At 36.2% G+C, this 20042-nt stretch overlaps 1 protein-coding gene across 1 annotated transcript in view; it reads right to left on the bottom strand.

The window, feature by feature from the left end:
* Positions 1-13763: 13763 nt before the first annotated feature.
* The window catches only part of MMP16 (matrix metallopeptidase 16), a 355785-nt gene continuing 349506 nt past the window's right edge, over positions 13764-20042 (bottom strand). Inside the window, exon 11 of the mRNA XM_082363459.1 lies at positions 13764-15891. Coding sequence (XP_082219585.1) covers positions 15590-15891 — 302 coding nt within the window. The 3' untranslated portion in view covers positions 13764-15589. The remainder of the gene's footprint in view (positions 15892-20042) is intronic.

The raw sequence follows: 20042 nt of genomic DNA, 5'->3' as shown, positions 1-20042 counted from the left end.
AGTTCACCTTTCCCCTCAAAGGAATCAAGAATACATATACAAATGGAACAGTTCTCACAGGGAACTCGCTGAACACTAACAGAGGACCTTGGACACCTAAAAGGACAAGAAAAATCACCACGTAACCAGGTAGGACAAAAGAAAGAAGAAGGAAAAAGGAAGAGGAGAGGATGTGGGTTGAGACTTGCACCCCTGGGGGTAACTGAAGGAGAAGAACAGTTCCCACATCCAGGGAAGCCCCTCACCAGTGAGGAGATCATCTGGAACAGAAGGGGAGCTTCAGGGGCTCGGAGGAGAGCACAGCAACCAGTTTGTGGCAGACAGGACAAAGTGAGAACTACACAGAAGGTCCGAGCCACAGCCTTGTGTGTCCCAGCCTGAGACATGTGTCTGTTGGTGTGGACTGGGGCTGGGTGGTGGAACATGGGGTTTGGAGAGCAGACCTGGAGAGAAGACTGCTGTTGGCTGTGAGGAGACAGCCTGAGGGGAACAGAAGAGAGGAGCTATGCAAGCAGGAATGCTCCTGGAGGAAGCCCAGACCACCAGAGAAGTGAAGCACCATTGTTGAGTGACGTGTAAAGGGCGGGGCCGCCATTGCAGCCTCTCTCCCCACACACCAGCCCCTGCCTCCCCAGGCACTAGGAAAGGCTCCTGCCAGGGCTGGCTGTCTCACACTGGCAGCCACCAGCTCCCGAGTGAGACCTGTCCCCACTGGGATGGGCTCATGTGCTCTGGGGCAGTCTTGGGGGCAGACATTTGTGGGTGGAGCTAAAACCACAGCTGAGCCCCAGAGTCCATGAAAGGAAGAAGAGCTGAAATCTCTCCTCACAGCTGGAATCACAGCCCCACAACTGGCTTTGTAAATTCAGTGCCTGCAGAATATCTGAATGGGCAACAAGTGCCGCTGTAGTCAAGACAGGTCTAAGCTTTAGCAGCTGTGGACTTTATGGACACATACACACAGGTGATGGGCCAGACGAGAGTCTGAGCTGCCCCATAGTGTCTGCAGTGTGTCCAGATCCATGATTACTGCAATTGTAGAACCTGACTTCAGCAGATCTATGCTGGTGGCCTGGTGAAAACAATGCCTGAGAGACACTAAGGCCAATTGCTGTCAAACCCATGGTTAAGGTGGGACCAAGAGCAGTGCCAACAACAGAGTAACCTGTGAGCTCACACAATGGGTGAAATGTGACACAACAGAGCATGCTCACAGGTGAACAGCTCCAAAGGAGGAATATTCATTGGCTTCTCTCCTAGTGGGAGTGCTCCAATCCTGCCTACCTCACACCACAGATCAGAAACTCAGCTAAGAAACAGATCTGGGAGCCTCTATTCCAACAACTAGGAAGCAGACCCTGCCTCTGACAAGGCAGTGACAACCACAGAGCAAAGGGGAGGCCCTGCTTAATATCCAGGGCAGGGTCTGGTCACCACAACATCACTCACACCTCCCATAAAGGGAATAACAGCTAGCATACACTGAGGACAGAGGTGGTAGACATCTATACTAAAAACAGCCCTTATACCAAAAAAAAAAAAAAAAAAAAAAAAAAAAAATATATATATATATATATATATATATATATATATATATATATATATATATATATATATATATATATATATATTCTCTATGTAGCCCATGCAGGCTACATAGAGATATTTCCACATAAAAATAACCCTCCAAGACAGTCTGAAGGTCTGGGGTCAGAAGGAGAAACCCCCAGAGCATTTAGCCTTGAAAGTCAGCAGGACTTTGGGCAGGAGTTCCAGAGGGCTGAAGGAAACACAGACTCCATTCTTGGAATGTGCACACAAGACCTCACATGCACTGGGACATAGCACAAAGCAGTACATCCATAAGAACCTGGGCTAGACCCAACTAGGGGTCTTGGAGTGTCTCCTGGGTAGGCAGGGGTTGGCTGTAGCTCACTGTGGGGGCAAGGACACAGATAGCAGAAGCCCCAGGGAATATGGATCAAAGTGAGCTCTCCCAGAGGTCCCCATTTCAGCACCAAGACCCAGTCCCACCAAACAGCCTGCAAGCTCCAGTGCTGGAACGTCTCTGGCCAAACAACCAACAAGACAGGAACAAAACCCCATCCATTTGCAAACAGGATACCTAAAGTCATACTAAGCTCACAGACACTCCAAAACACACCACTTGACATGGGCCTCCCCACCAGAGGGACAAGACACAGTTCCACCCAACAGAGGGCAGGCACCAGCCCCCTCCGCCAGGAAGCCTGCACAAGCCCCTGGACCAAACTCACCCACGAGGGGCCGACACCAGAGCAAGAGAAACTATGATTCTATCAGCCTGTGGAAAGGAGACCACTAACACAGTAAGTTAGACAAAATGAGATGACAGAGAAATATGTTGCAGATAAAGGAGCAAGATAAAAACGTCCAAGAACAACAAAATGAAGAGGAGATATGCAATCTACCTGAAAAACAATTCAGAGTGATGATAACAAAGATGACCCAAAATCTCAGAAAAAGAATGGAGGCATAGACCAAGAAGATACAAGAAAATCTCCTCCACAAGGAACTAAAAGATGTAAGAACAAACAAATAGCAATGAGCACCACAGTAACTGAAAGGAAAAATACACTAGAAGGACAGTAGAAAAATAACTGAAGCAGAAGAATGAATAAGTGAGTTGGAAGCCAGAGTAGTGGAAATCACTGTTACATAATAGAATAAAGAAAAAAGAATGAAAAGAAATGAGGACAGTCTCAAAGACCACTGGGACAACATTAAATGAACCAACATTTGCATAATAGAGGTCTCAGGAGGAGAAGAGAGAGAGAAAAGCCCTGAGAAAATATTTGAAGAGATAATAGCTGAAAACTTCCCTAACTTGGGAAAGGAAACAGTCACCCAAATCCAGGAAATGCAGAGAGTCCCATATAGGATTAACCCAAGGAGGAACATGCCAAGACATATAGTAATCAAATTGACAAAAATTAAAGATAAAGAGAAAATATTAAAAGCAACACGGGAAAAGAAACAAATAACATACAAGGAAATCCCTAAGTTGATCAGCTGATTTTTCAGCAGAAACTCTGCAGGCCAGAGGGAACGGAGTGTCATGATATATTTAAAGCAATGAAAGGAAAAAACATATGATCAAGAATACTTTATCCAACAAAGCTTTCATTCAGATTTGATGGAGAAATCAAAAGCTTTACAGACAAGCAAAAGCTAAGAGAATTCAACACCACCAAACCAGCTTTACAACAAATGATAAAGGAAATTCTCTAGGTAGGGGGAAAAAAAAGAGGCCGCAACTACAAAAAAAGAAAATCACAAATGGGAAAGCTCACTGGTAAAGGCAAACATACAGTAAAACTAGGAAATCATCCCCACACAAATGTGATATCAAAACCAGCAACCATGAGAAGAAGAGGTTACAAATGCAGGAAATGGGAACTGCCTTTGAAATTATGAGATCAACAACTTAAAACAACTTTTATATATATAGAATGCTATATCAAATGTCATAGGAAATGCAAACAAAAAACCTGCAATAGATACACACACAAAAAAGAAAAAGCAACAAAAACACAACATTAAAAATGGTCATCAAACCACAAGACAAGAGGACAAAAGAGAAAGGGAAGAAAAAAGACCTACAAAGACAAACCCAAAACAATTAAGAAAATGGTAATAGAAACATACATATCGATAATAACCTTGAATGTACAAAAGTCAAAGACTTGATGATTGGATACAAAATCAAGACGCATATATGCTTTCTACAAGAGACCCACTTCAGACCTAGGGACACATACAGACTGAAAATGAGGGGATGAAAAAAGATATTCCATGCAAATGGAAATCAAAAGAAAGCTAGACTAGCAACTCATATCAGACAAAATAGACTTTAAAATAAAGACTGTTACAAGAGACAAGGAAGGACACTACATAATGATCAAGGGATAAATCCAAGAAGATATAACAACTGTAAATATTTATGCACCCAACATAGGAGCACCACAATAAATAAGGCAAGTGCTAACAGCCATAAAAGGGGAAATTGACAGTAACACAATAATTGTGGGGGACTTTAACACTCCACATACACCAATGGATAGATCATCCAGACAGAAAAGTAATAAGGAAACACAAGCCTTAAATGACATATTAGACCAGATAGACTTAAATGATAACAAGACATACCATCTGAAAGCAGCGGAAAACACTTTCTTCTCAAGTGCACATGGAACATTTTCCAGGATAGATCACATCTTGGCTCACAGATCAATCCTCGGTAAATTTAAGAAAATTTAAATCATATCAAACATCTTTTCTTCATTTTTTTTAGACATTTTAACAATTTTTCATTCTAATACAACTCTTACTACACCTCTACAACGTTCAAAATAATGTTACATCCTTTCTTACATGATTCTCATTGTAAAATGTGGCTGTTGCCTTATCATTAAATTTAGACTTAATGAAAACTCAGATACATTAGACTTTCTGAGTTCCTACAAACTGTGATATAATTGTACATGAATAATTTGTTCAATATATCAGTTATGAGACATAAGATTCAGCATTTTATGAAATTCTACAGGTGTTTCTGTTATATAGACAGACAGTTTAAGTACCTTTATGTAGGCTGAAAGTAACACAAAACCAGAGTTGATAAATTGAAACCATATCAAACATCTTTTTTGACCTCAACACTATGAGAGGAGAAATCAATTAGAGGAAAAAAATCTGTAAAAATCACAGATTACAGACACACATGGAGACTCAACAATATGTTACTAAAGAACCAATGGGTCACTGAAGAAATCAAAGAGGAAAGCAAAAAATACCTAGAGACTTATGAAAATGAAAACATGACGATCCAAAACCTATGGGATGTAGCAAAAGCAGTTCTAAGAGGGAAGTTTATAGCTATACAAACCTACCTCAAGAAACAAGAAAAATCTCAAATAAACCACCTAACCTTACACCTAAAGCAACTAGAGAAAGAAGAACAAATAAAATCCAAAGTTAGTAGAAGGAAAGAAATCATAAAAATAAGAGCAGAAATTAATGAAATACAGATGAAGAAAACAATAGCGAAGATCAATGAAACTAAAAGTTGGTTCTTTGGGAAGATAAACTAAATTAATAAACATTTAGCCAGACTCAACAAGAAAAAGAGGGAGAGGACTCAAATCAATAAAATTAGAAATGAAAAAGGAGCAGTTACACCTGAAACCACAGAAATACAAAGGATCATGAGACTACTACAAGCAACTATATACCAATGAAATGGACAGCTTCGAGGAAATGGACAAATCCTTAGAAAGGCACAACCTCCCAAGACTGAACCAGGAAGAAATAGAAAATATGAACAGACTAATCACAAGTACTGAAACTGAAACTGTGATTAAAAATATTCCAATAAACAAAAGTCCAGGACCAGATGGCTTCACAGGTGAATCCTATCAAACATTTAGAGAAGAGCTAACACTTACCTTCTCAAACTCTTCCAAAAAATTGCAGAGAAAGGAACACTCCCAAGCTCATTCTATGAGGCCACCATCACCCTGCTGCCAAAATCAGACAAAGATAGCCCAATAAAAGAAAATTACAGGCCAATATCACTGATGAACATAGACACAAAAATACTCATCAAAATACTAGCAAACCAAATCCAACAACACGTTAAAAAGATCATACACCATGATCAAGCAAGATTTATTCCAGGGATTCAAGAAGTTTTCAATATTTGCAAATCAATCAGTGTGATACACCACATGAACAAACTGAGGAATAAAAAGCATATGATCATCTCAATAGATAGAGAAAAAGTTTTTGACAAAATTCAACACCCATTTATGATAAAAACTCTCCAGAACGTGGCATAGAGGGAACCTACCAGAACTTAATAAAGGCCATATATGACAAACCCACAGCAAACATCATTCTCAAGGTGAAAAACTGAAAGCATTTCCTCTAAGATCGGTAACAAGGATGTCCACTCTTGCCACTTTTATTCAACACAGTTTTGGAAGTCTAGCCATGGCAATCAGAGGAGAAAAGTAAATAAAAGGAATACAAACTGGCAAATAAGAAGTACCAGAAATGCTACCAGAACACTACCGGGCTCATCCATGAATTTGGTAAACTTGCAGATTACAAAATTAAGACACAGAAACCTCTTGCATTCATATACACTAGTGACGAAAAATCTGAAAGAGAAATTAAGGAAACACTCCCATTTACCATTGCAACAAAAAGAATAAAATACCTGGGAATAAACCTACCTAGGGAGACAAAAGACCTGTATGCAGAAAACTATAAGATATTGTTGAAAGAAATCAAGTATGACACAAACAGAGGGAGAGATATACCATTTTCTTGGTTTGGAAGAATCAATATTGTCAAAATGACTATACTACCCAAAGCAATCTACGCATTCAATGCAATCTCTATCAAATTACCAATGTCATTTTTCACAGAATTTGAACAACAACAACAAAAAATTCACACTTCGTATGGAAAAACAAAAGACCCCAAGTAGCCAAAGCAATCTTGAGAAAGAAAAATGGAGCTGGAGGAATCAGACTCCCTCACTTCAGACTATACTGCAAAGCTACAGTAATCAAGACAGTATGGTATTGGCACCAAAACAGAAATATAGATCAATGGAACAGGATAGAAAGCCCAGAGAGGAACCCATGCACCTATGGCCACCTAATCTATGACAAAGGAGGCAAGAATATACAGTGGAGAAAAGACAGTCTCTTCAATAAGTGGTGCTGCAAAAACTGGACAGCTACATGTAAAAGAATGAAATTAGAACACTACCTAACATCAGACACAAAAATAAACTCAAAATGAATTAAAGATCTAAATGTAAAGCCAGATACTATAAAACTCTTAGAGGAAAACATAGGCAGAACACTCTCTGACATAAATCACAGCAAGACCTTTTCTGATCCACCTTCTAGAGTAATGAAAATAAAAAAGAAAATAAACAAATGTGATCTAATTAAACTTAAAAGCTTTTGCACAGCAAAGGAAACCATAAGCAAGACTAAAAGACAACTCACAGAATGGGAGAAAATATTTGCAAGTGAAGTGGCTGACAAGGGATTAATCTCCAAAATATAGAAACAGCTCATTCAGCTCAATATGAAAAAAAATAAACAATCCAAACTAAAATGGGCAGAAGATATAAATAGACAGTTCTCCAAAGAAGACATATAAATGGCCAGAAAGCACATGAAAACATGCTCAACATCACTAATTATTAGAGAAATGCAAATCAAAACTATAATGAGGTATCACCTCATACTGGTCAGATTGGCCATCATCAAAAAATCTACAAACAATAAATGCTGGAGAGGGTGTGAAGAAAAGAGAACCTTCCTACATTGTTGGTGGGAATATAAATTGGTACAGCCATTATGGAGAACAGTATGGAGGTTCTGTAAAAATCTAAAAATAGAACTACCATATGACCCAGCAATCCCAGTCCTGGGCATATATGTGGAGAAAACGATAATTAGAAAAGATACTTGCACCACAATATTCATTGCAGCTCTATTTACATTAACCAGGACATGGAAGCACCCTAAATGTCCATTGACAGAGGATGGATAAAGAAGATGTGGTACATATATACTATGGAATATTAACCATAAAAAAGAATGAATAATGTCCTTTGCAGCAACATGGATGGATGTAGAGATTGTTATACTGAATGAAATATGTCAGACAGAGAAAGACAAATACCATATGATATCACTTATATGTGGAATCTAAAAAATGTCACAAATGAACTTATTTACTGAACAGAAATAGAGTCACAGATGTAGAAAACAAACTGACGTTTGCAGAGAGGGAAGGAGGGGAAGGGATAATTTGGGAGATTGGGATTTACATATACTATATATAAATTAGATAACTAATAAAAGGACCTACTGTAAAACACAGGGAACTCTTTTCAGTACTCTTTAATGACATATATGGGAAGAGAATCTAAAAAAGAGTGGATATATGTATATGTATAACTGACTCACTTTGCTGTACAGCAGAAACTAATGCAACATTTTAAATTCACTATATTCAAATAAAAATTTTGTTAAAAATCTCTAAAAAGTGTGGCTAATTACCTTACCTTAGAACATAATTACCCTGGCAATGGCCACAAATACTTTCAGGGAAGATTAGAGGAAAAATTCACTGCCACAACTGTGATAATATTGAAAGGTCTTCCTCAGATGTAACTAGATGCTTCTTTTTTATTTCAGTGGATTCTGAGTCTATGAACTGATTCAGGTCTGAGATCTGATTCAGGTCAACTGACAAAGCTCTAACTCTCTTATGAGCTGGCTTGAGTCAAACCTCTGTTCACTAGATTTATTATTTTTATCAGTTCTGCAATTTAGATAGAACCTTGTGGGATTCTCTTCTATTTTGGTCTCAGGGGCTTTAATAATTTAGTAGTTACTCCCAAAGATCCACTAATTGTAATGGTAACCACACACTCTTTGCCTCTAGTGGTCAATTATTGTTACTTAGGCTCGTGCATTCTTGGAGTCTAACATTGAAATATTAATAGAATTATCATTGAAATAGTAAGTCCTTTTCATATGTAGTTTCTCTCACTAGCATCCCTGTTAGCAGAGAAAAACTACTAACGTATTCTTTCAAAATAAATGATGCTTCTCTCTGCATCACATGGACTGCCTTCTGGGACCTCATCTGGGAATCTGGTTTGGTATAGTTGAATGAGTTACGTGTGATATATTCACTCCAACATTCCCTCTCACTAAGTTTCTGTATCCTTCTTCATTATTATATCAAGGAATGTTTGGCATCTCATCTTCAATTTATGTGAACCAATGTTGATTACAGTTTTGCAATATTCCCTGCTGTTTCACCTAGCTCATTTGCTGCAGAATCTCTAGTAATTAAAGCCTACTGGTAAATTTGGCCAATTAAGAAATATATTATTCCCTTTCTGGCCTAGTGCCTTCAGAATCCTTCCTCCTACATATTTCCCAGAACATGGATGACATAAAGTAGCTAAATTTTTGTATGTAAGCTGTTTTCTCCAATATTTGACATTTTAATTAATTCCTCCTCAGGGCATGTTGGAATATGACTCTAGCTCTTATATCTGGAGACAATTAAATGAGTTAAGAATGAGGCAAGAATTTTATTAACTTCTCTCTTGCAAGATAACTCCATTGAAGAAGTTACCATGGGGTCTTCAAACAAAGCAGAAACAGTCTCATTAGTTTGGGGGAAAAGCGATACTTCAGCTCACAATTAATTGGAAATTTTAGAGTACTTTGAATCCTATAATTCCTCTCATTTTAATGACTGTAGTTCTATTCTTTCCCAACTCAAACCCTATATTTAATGTAAGAGACCTAATGAGACTGTGCATTAATGGACATTGTAATTTGGCAACACACTGGATCAAATGAAGGTTTTGTTTCAAGCTTGCTCAAACCTGATGCTGCAAAAGTTAAGAAATTCTTAGAAAGTCCTAAATTTTCAGTAAATGCCTAAGTCAATAAAATATTCATTTAATTTTTTTCTTTAAGCTTTCATGTGTTATTAAAAATAATGCCTGCAGCCCATAGTTTTTGATGTTCCCATGTCTTTCCTAAAGATATGTAGCAGTAGCAACTGGGCCCTTTAAAGCCTTCCTTCGATTGTACCTTATTCCAAGGAGTGAAGGTGATAATTTAATTGTCCTTTTTTGGCTCCTTTGTGCCATTAGCTATTAAATATAAACCACCTTTAAAATAGACAAATTTTCACCATTCATTGCCTAACCAGGACAGATCATTCCTATTCTTAGTCCTCCTACCCTCCTAAGCTTCTACTGCCCAAAACACTTCAGTTGGGAGTCTTAATTGCATGATCAAACAAACAACTCCAGAGAAATAGACAGCTATACAATAATAGTAATGGACTTTAATACACCACTTACATCAGTGTATAGATCATCCAGACCAGAAAAAATCAGTAAGGAAACATTGTCCTTAAACAACATGTTAGAACAGATGAATTTAACAGATATTTACAAAACATTCTATTCAAAAGCAACAGAATACACATTCTTCTCAAGTTCACAGGCAACATTTTCCAAGATAGATCATATGTTAGGCCACAAAACAAGTCTTAATAAATCTATGAGAATTGAAATCATATCACGCATTTTTTTCTGACCTCAAAGGTATGAAATTAGAAATTAATTACACTAACAAAACTGAAAAATTCACAGATATCTGGAGATTTACAACATGCTATAGAATCATCAATGGATTTTAAAAAATTAAAAGAGAGATCAAAAAATACCTTGAGACAACTGGAAATATAGCATACCAAAATTTATAGGATGCAGCAAAAATAGTTGTAAGTGAGAAGTTCATAGTGATAAATGCTTACCTCAAGAAACAAGAAAAGTCTCAAATAAAAAACATGACTTTATTACTAAAGGAAAAAGAAAAAGAAAAACTAACGGAGCCCAAAGTTTAAACAAGAAGGAAATAACAAACATTAGAGTAGAAGTGAATGAAATGGAGACTAAAAAGACAATAGAAAAGATCAATGAAACTAAGAGCTGGTTCTTTGAAAAGATAAACAAAATTGGCAAACCTTTAATTATGTTCACCAAGAAAAAAAGAGGACACAAATAAAGTCAGGAATGAAAGAGAAGATATTACAACTGATACCACATAAATAAATACAAATGACCAAAAGAAACTTGTATGAACAGTTATACATCAACAACTTGGAGAATCTAAAAGAAATGGATAAACTCCTAAAAACACAGTCTACAAAGACTGAATCATAATGAAGTAGAAAATCTGAACAGACCGATTGCAAGCAAGAAGATTGAATCAGTAATAAAAAAACCTCCCAACAAAGAAAAGTCCAGGACCAAACAGTTTCATGGGAGGATTCTAGTAAATATTCAAAGAAGAATTAATACCAATTCTCATACCCTTCAAAAAAAAAAGAACAGAAGAGGAAGGAAGTCCTTCCAAACACATTTTATGAGGTCAGCATTACCCTGATAACAAAACCAAACAAGGATGCCACAAAAAAAGAAAACTACAGGCTAATATCCCAGATGAACATAAATGCACAAATCCTCAACAAAATATTAGCAAGCTGAACTCAGTAATATATTAAAAAAAGATCATACACAATGATCAAGTGGGATTTATTCCAGGGATGCAAAGGTAGTTCAACATCCACAATTCAGTCAATGTGATACACCATGTTAACAAAAATGAAGGATACAAATCATAAGATGACTTCAATAGATATAGAAAAATGCATCTGACAAAATTCAACAGTGATCTATGATAAAAACTCTTAACAAAGCAGGTATAGAGGGAATATACCTCAACATAATAAAGGCTATATATGACAAGCCCACAGCGAATGTCATTCTCAGTGGTGAAAAGTTGAAAGCTTTTCCTCTTAGATCAGGAAAAAGATAAGGATGGTGCACTCTCACAACTTTTATTCAACAAAGTATGGGAAGGCATAGCCAGAGCAATTAGGGGAAAATACAGTATAAAGAAAGAAAGGAAGAAAGAGAGAGAGAAAGGAAAAGGAAGGAGGAAGGAAGGAAAGAAGGAAGGAAGGAAGGAAGGAAGGGAAGGAGGAAGGAAGGAAGAAAAGGCTTCCAAATCAGAAAGGAAGTAGTAAAACTGTCACTATTTGCAGATGGCATGATACTGTATATAGAAAATCCTAAAGACTCCATCAAAAGACTTAAAACTTATATACAAATTCAGTCAAGTTGCATGGTACAAAATTAATATGCAAAAATCTATTGTGTTTCTTTACACTAATAATGAACTATCAGAAAGTGTTTAAGAAAATTCTATTTACAAATGCATCAAAAATAATAAAATACCTAGGAATAAATTTAAACAAGATGGTTAAAGATTTGCACACTAAAAGCCATAAAACATTGTTGAAAGAAATTGAAGATGGTACAAGTAAATAAATATTCTGTGCTCATGGATTGGAAGGATTAATATTGTTAAAATGACCATACTACCTAAAGCAATATATGAATTCAATGCAATCCCTATTAGAGATTTTTACAGAAATAGAACAAACAATCCCACAATTAGTGTGGAACTGCAAAGGCCCCCAAATAGCTAAAACAATCTTGAGAAAAAAGAACAAAGCTGGAGGCCTCATGTTTCTGGATTTCAAACTATATTACAAAGCTATAATAATCAAAACACTTATGATATGACATAAAAACAGACACGTAGGTCAATGGAACAGAATGGATCCACGAAATAAATCCACGTGTGTATGGTCAATTAATATGACAAAGAGTATACAATAGGGGAAAGGCAGTCTTTTCAATAAATGGTGTTGGGAAAATTAGACAGCTGCTCGCTAAAGAATGAAATGCGACCACTATCTTACACTGTACACAAAAATTACCTCAATGAATTAAAAACTTGAATGTAAGATCTGAAGCCATAAAATTTCTAGAAGAAAGCAGAGGTGGTCAACTTCTTGACATAGGTCTCGGTGATGAATTTTGGAATTCGATACCAAAAGAAAAAACAACGAAAGCAAAAGTAAGAAAGTGGGACTATATCAAACTAAAAGGCTTCTGCACAGGAAAGGAAACCATCAGAAAGATGAAAAGACAATCTATTGAATGAGAGAAAGTGATTTCAAATGATATATTTGATATCAGGCTAATATCCAAAATATACAAAGAATTCAAATGACTCAATAGCAAAAAAAGAAAAAAGTCCAATTAAAAAAATGGCAGATCTGAATAGATGTTTTTCCAAAGAAGACATAAGAATGGCCAACAGACATATGAAACAATGCTTAACATCATTAATATCAGGGAAATGCAAATCAAAATCACAGTGCAATATCACCTCACACCTGTTAGAATAGCTTTATCAAGGAGACAAGAAATCACAAGTGCTGGCAAGGATTTGGAGAAAAGAGAGCCCTCTCGTGCATTGTTGGTTGGAATGTAAATTGGTGCAAATACCATGGAAAACAGTATGAAGCTTCCTCAACAAATTAAAAATAGAACTACTGTATGACCCAGCAATTCCACTTCTGAGTGTTCATCTGAAGAAAATGAAGACAATAATTTTAAATGATATATGCATTTTCATGTTCATTGCAGCAGTATTTACAAAATATAGATACAACCTAGGTGTCTATTGTTGAAAAATGGATAAAGAAATGTTAATCAGCCATGAAAAAGAATAAACTCTTGCCATTTGGGACAAAATGGATGGACCTTGAGAGCATTATGTTAGGTGAAATTAGGCAGAGAAAGATAATTATCCTGTGATCTCTCTTATATTACGTGGGATCTAAAAAACAAAAACAAAAACAAAAACAAGAAATGAAAGACAGGAAACAAGCTTATAGAGAACAGAATGGTGGTTGCAAGAGACGAGGGGCTGGGGGGAGTGGAAGAAATGGCTGACTTTATTGTTTCAGTTTAAAAAAATAGAATTAAACAAAAAAAACTCCACCGGACTTTATCAAAAAAAAAAAAAAAAAAAAAAGCCTTAAAATGGTAAAGAGTAGTTTCAGAATGAGCAGGTGGGCTGGGCAAAAAAATTTAGAGGAATCAAATTCCTTCATGATCTAGCCCTTACCAATATCTTTGAACTTGTCATTCACAGCTCTCCTTCCTGTACATTGGGCTTTGGTTGAAGAATAACTCGTTTTCTTAAATTATGCTGTCCTCTGTCACACTTATATGTCTTTTTATAAGCTGTACCTTTGGCCTAAAATGCTACTTTCCTGCTGTTTACCAATTAACCTTCTACTTTAAAAAAAAATGCATTACCTTCTTTATAAAATCTTCCCTGAAAATCCCAAATAGAGTTAGCATCTGGATTCTCTCATGATCTGGTTGTACCTGTAATATTATAATATACTATTTCTCACATTATATATCATTTTTTAATATTATGTTACATTGTGTTATGCATCTTATATAATGTAATATATTAATTACAATGAGGTATAATAATTTAAGCAAATTTGACTCCACTACTTCAGCTTGCACATCCTGTTCCTTGCTCTAGCTAATATTTAAAATGTAACAGAGATTCAATTAATATCAAAAGAACAGACAAATGAACTGATAATCATTTTTTTCAGAAATAATAATTTATAATTTCACTGTAACACCACTAAATTGGCATATAGCGTTAATATTACAAGTATTTCTGTAATACACAAAGATTTCTCTGTCAGATCTTAAATCATACCTATTTCTTGAGGATTCTCACTTTCTGGTAGGGCAGATGACCTAGAGTTGGATGACATCCTGTTCCAATTTAATATTACTGACTCTTGCTTTCCCCAGTGACCTTTCCTTTGAAGAACATTTCTCAAACTTAAAAAAACTGAATGACATATCTTTCCTAAGTTGTCATCATCCAAAAACATGTGACCAAGTATCTCCCTAAGGCAAGGGTCAAGTGTCCTTGAAAATCAGTTGCCAAGGTTTTCATGACTCCCCTTTCTCTCTGCTAAGTGAGGGACTACAAAGGCTGAAAAAGAAGTGTGGAGAATGTAAGGGGGATCAAAGACAAAGGAGGGATATGTTGGGAGGTGGATGAAAAGAAAAACAGTGATCCCTAATGAATATGATTAATGTCCAGTGGCAGAGGCAAAGCATGTGGCGTTATGGTCAGAGCATCCCTATGTCGAAGAAAATTGTGAACAAGTTGACCATAGATTTTCTTTTTGTGCTTTAATGTAAACTTTCTATATCAAATTAATATAGTTACACCATATAAAATATCATAAAATGTTAAAATAATACTATAACAAAATATAACCATTTCAAGCCCTATCCCCCATTCTCATAGTCCTCCCCAGAACCTCTTTTGGTATTTTTGGGTGATTGTTTTTATTCCTGGAATTGAATACTTCAGTATTTCTAAGTAATATACATGTACTTTTATCTTTAAATCAATCAATTTTAGACATTATCTCTTGATTTCCTGCTATGTTAAAGATTAAGCTGTCTTCCTATGTCATCCCTGCTTCACTTCCCCTATCCTCTAAATATATTTCATTACAATTTTTGGTTAAAGAAAAAAATCAATTTTTACATTATTATGCCTATAACTATTCAGAACTGAACACTGAATGGGACCTTTTTAATAATTAAAAAATGTTTCTTAAATGAATTGCCTTGTTTTTACACTTGTTTCATCTTTATTTTATCTATTGTTAATTCTCCCTACACTTTCGAAAAACCTCTAGGTACAATTTTCCACAAGGTCAATCACATCAAGCAATCTATTGGTTTCACTTTGTGCTTTCATGTGAATATAACTACATATATATATGTGTGTGTGTGTGTGTGTGTGTGTGTGTGTGTGTGTGTGTAGTTATACTCCTACCCAATGTATATAGCTACTAGATTCATCCATTCTCTTTCAGTTTGGATCAGCTGCTCTTTAGGCCTGTTATCCTAAGATTTATCTTTGCTGTTATTGTAGGAAATTTCTTTGACTTTCTCAAGAAATAGAATCTCTGTTCCTCAGATCTTACATGTAGGTATTCTTCATTTATTTTCTTGTTTTGATGGAGCACATCCCACTTTAGCTTCATAGGTTAAAAAGCCTGGCACAGCAACAAAATTCATGAGGATGAAAGTCTTTAACCTGCTAGTCTCTTGGTCTTGCTGCTCCATTCTGAACTGCTTGTCTTTTATTCCTGGTGCACCTTTGTAATCTTGAAAATGCCCATCACCATTGTTTTGGATAATCCCTTTACTTCTTTCTTCCTTTATTTGGAACTCCTGTTTTTCTGAATTCAGTGTCTCTTTCTTGAATTTCTCATAATTTAGTGGAGCATATCCTCTAGCTGAGAAATGGAACATGGGAAGAAAATTTTTTGAGACTTTGCCTATCTCTATTTTACTCAACATTTAATTAATATTTGCTTATATATAGAATTCTATATTGAAAATGTTTATGTTGAATTTTGAAGACATTACTCTATGATCTTCAAGTTTTCTGTGTTACTTTAGAAAAATCTGAGGCCATTCTAATTCTTTGTGCTTTGTAATTTTCCACCTTGTCTCTGAAAGCTTGTAGAGTGTTTTCTTTGTCCCCTGTGCTCTGAATTTTCACAGTGATACACCTTTTTGTATGTCTATTTTTATCCATTATACAGGACATCTCTAGGCACATTCAGTCTGAAAACTCATGTCTCTAAATTCTGGGGTAATTTTACTGAATTTTATGATAATCATTTCTCTCCTTTGTTTTTTTCCTCTCTCTCTCTTGTTTTTTTTCCTGGAATTACAATTTTATGAATATTGTGGTTTCTGGACCTGTGGCTCTGTTCTCTAATTTTCTAATATTTTGCCCCAGTAATTTTTTCATATCTTTCTCATTTTGTTGTATTCTCAAAAAGACTTAACTTTGTCTTCCAAACTATTGAGTTTTTAGTTCTCAAACAAAAGATTAAAACAATTTTTTCTTCTGATAAAAAAGATGTTTTATTAAGGTTTTTTTCTCCCTGAAAATCTGTTTCCTTCCTTATTATTAATTTTGTTTGTTTGTTTTGGTCTCTAGCTTTCTGTTTCAACCTTTCTTTAGATACCTAGAAATCCCTGGTTTTCTGATCCTGTTTAACAGAGAGGAAAAAAAGGTGATGGGAAACACTGACTACATGTCTGGGGCTTGTCAGTATGAGCTTTATTAAAAATAATCTTGCTCTCCTTTTGTTGGGAAAACCCTGATTACAGATTTTATTGTCTTCTTGGATTGGTCAGATTCATCAAAGAAGAGTGTTCCATTTTCTTGCCTAAAGGAAATAACAACAAAAACAAGAACAAAAACGTCCCCCATACTGGCTGCTGACATTCCAGTGGTGAAACATAGCAAGTCTGGGAGGTCTCTGCATTAGTTTTTAAAATGTAGAAGCTCACTTAACCCCCTGTTATTGGTACAGAACACTGGCAATCCCCAATTCAGAGACCATTTTTACCCTCTCCACAGAATAAACCTTGAGTTTGGGGCTGGGGAGAGAAAGTGGGGAGGCCTGGACAGGACTTAGAGCATTTAACTGGTTCCTATGAATGATTTTCAGACCTTCTTAATTTCGTTAACTCCATTCACCCTGTTTCCAGGTGCTTGTTGCTTCCACTCCCTGAGACTTCAGCATACTAGTGATACATTTGGGCTTGCTCTCTGATTGCTTCTGTCAGTTTATAAGTTTATAATTTATAATTTGATTGCCTTAGGTGTGTTAGGTCAGTTACCAGATGCCCACTTGCTTCCAGCTTCCAAAATGTTGCTATTGTCTTCGCTCTTGTACTCCCTTTAAGTCTTTGAAAGGAAAAGAAAATCATTTTCTACAGTTTTAGTAGGGGTTTGGAGGGAGTGAAAGTATATGCCATCATTTGACCTGAAAGTGCCGAGGTAGCTTTGAGAGAGACATCACAAGCCAGGTAAAATCTTTAAAGAGTTCAATGTGAAAGCTATTGAAAATGTAAAGGTCCACTGATAATTGTTCTAAGCAACAAATAATATTTTAAAAACTTTGTCTTTCCCTGCCCTTGAACTATTTATATGTCCTCTTTTCTGTCCTTGACTGGGCTCTTTCTCTTTTGAATCTGTGTCACCAATCTCTTATTTACCTCGCAGATTGAACACTATCTTGACATCCTGTAATAGTGACCCAATACTAGCCCCCAATACGAGACCCCAATACTAGCAAGAATTTGTACTGCATTTCCCTCTGAATAGGTAAAACGACTCTTGTTTGAATTTTTTTTTCATGATTTCTCACTTGTAAGGTAATCTGCCCTACCAATTCATAGTAAAAAAACAAATCACTATTTCTTTTGTGTTATGCACACATTTGAGAAAGTTGAATTTGATTTTTTGAATATTTTAAATCAGATAACTGCCATACACTGGTGCCTCCAAAACACAGGTCTTCCCACTTCACTCAGCTACTGTTGCTAAAGAATTCTCTCTGGTTCAAAAGCTGATTATTAGAAGTAAAGGATGAATATTAAAAAAGATTAGCCTAAACTCGAGGTTTTCTTTATTATTTAATGAGAAATATTTAAAGAGCTTTGAAAAAAGAAAGATCTTGGAAAGAATCAAGGTCAACTGCTTAAAATATTGTATCTTGTAAACAAATGTTTTTAAATATCTTTCTTTATTCATAAGACTCAGAAAGTGTGTTTGAGAATATATAACAAAGTGTAATAAAGCTTCTCTAATGCCAATTGCATTAAAAAATACAATTTAATTTAGTGCAACAAACGTTTCTGGAGTTCATTCAAGGCACTGCATTAGATGCTGCAGCATTAGACGCTGCAATCCTCAGGACCTTAGATAATGAAAAGAAATAATAAAAACAAATTCACATAAAATTATAGGCCTTGTCTAAAAAGTTGTATAAGAGTATGACCATTCAACTTATTGAATTGAGAGATCTCTGAAAAGAAAGGGGAACAATATTAACAATATCAATAGGATCATTCGAAACAAAACAAGATGCAAAAATAGTATGAGGTTTCAAAGTTGCGGAGTTTTATCTCTTCAGTGAAGTCAGGAAAGATAAAGAAGGGAAAGGTGGAATTCAAAGTGGAGAGAACAACATGAGCCAAATTATGGGTAAGGGATGGCAAGTATTTGGATGGTTTCAGCTATAAAAATATATACTGGTGAAAAGCTTGAAAATCAAGTTAAAAACAGATTTTGGCAGGTCTTCATGTAAAATCTTTGTCTTTATAGAGAAATGATACAATTCAAACTCTAATTTGAGAAGATCGTTCTGTCATAGATAGTCTGAGAGAGGTTGTGTTAGGAAAGGAGATTGAGAAAGGAAGAACTAATGAACCCTAAATAGGACAAGAATGTCAAGGAAAAATCAGATGCCAGTAATTCTGCAGAAGTAGAACTCATAGACTTGGCAAATGTCTAACGGGGACATATGAAGCAAAGGGAGAAAGAGAAGTCCAAGAACACCTGGTGTTTTCTTGGATATGTAATCAAGAAAATTTAGTGCCATTAATAAATTAGATAATTTGGGATGAAGTATGTTTACTTTGATGGGAGAAAAATGATGGTGATGGGTTTTATATTTAGTAGATTGAATCTGGGAAGCTAAAGAAAAATCCAGATTAATTTGTCCAGCAAGTGGCTGGAAATTGTCAATCTGGATTTCATGAGATATCCCATCCACAAAGCCAAAGCCATGCTTATGGATAAGGATCCATGAGAAAGTGTAGAATAAAAGAGGTTAAGAACATATAGGGGCTGGATCCAATGCTCATTTCTCAGTCCTCTTTTTTTTGTGGACCCATTAGTAACTATTAGTATAGTTAATTACTTCATTTTAGGGGTTTTGTTTTTAGTCTTTAACAGCATTTTTTCCTTGAGATAAAACTTACATAGAGTAAAATGCATACATGTTAAGTGTGTAGACCAATAATTTTTGCATATGTCTATACCCATCTAGTCATCACCCACATCATGAATGAGAACATTATTAACAGTACAGAAAGATGTCTAAAATGGGATCCTAATCCCCCCAGACCAGTTCCATTTGCAGGGAACAGCAACTCCATTCTTCCTGGCTCCCTCTTTCCCTCTCACCTCTCAGCTGTTCCACCACGGCCTGTTGGCTGGACCTGCAGAGTCCATCCCTAAGGCAACCACGTTTTGCCATCATCATTGCTTCCATCCTGACCCAAGTCACCATCTTCTTTGCCTATTATTGACTGCAGTGGCTTCCTTCCTAACTGGCTTCCCTGCTTCCACCCTTGCCCCATTACACTCCTTTGCTTACAACCCTCCAGCGTCTTCCCATTTCATCGTAAAGCTTCGCTCCTTTCAGTACCCCTAAGTCTCCATAAGACACGACCCAAATGCTGCCTCCGTGGACACATCCACCCCTCTCCTCCTTGCTCTTTCCACTGTAGCTGCAATGGCCCCCTTGCTGTTCCTTGCAACACACCATGCTTGTTCCTCCTCCAGGCCTTTGCACTG

This window comes from Balaenoptera borealis (genome assembly GCF_965194805.1).
Source record: "Balaenoptera borealis genome assembly, chromosome: 17".
In the NCBI taxonomy this organism is placed as follows: Eukaryota; Metazoa; Chordata; class Mammalia; order Artiodactyla; family Balaenopteridae; genus Balaenoptera; species Balaenoptera borealis.
Note: the sequence above shows the minus strand (reverse complement) of the source record. Positions and strands in the feature narration are given on the sequence as shown.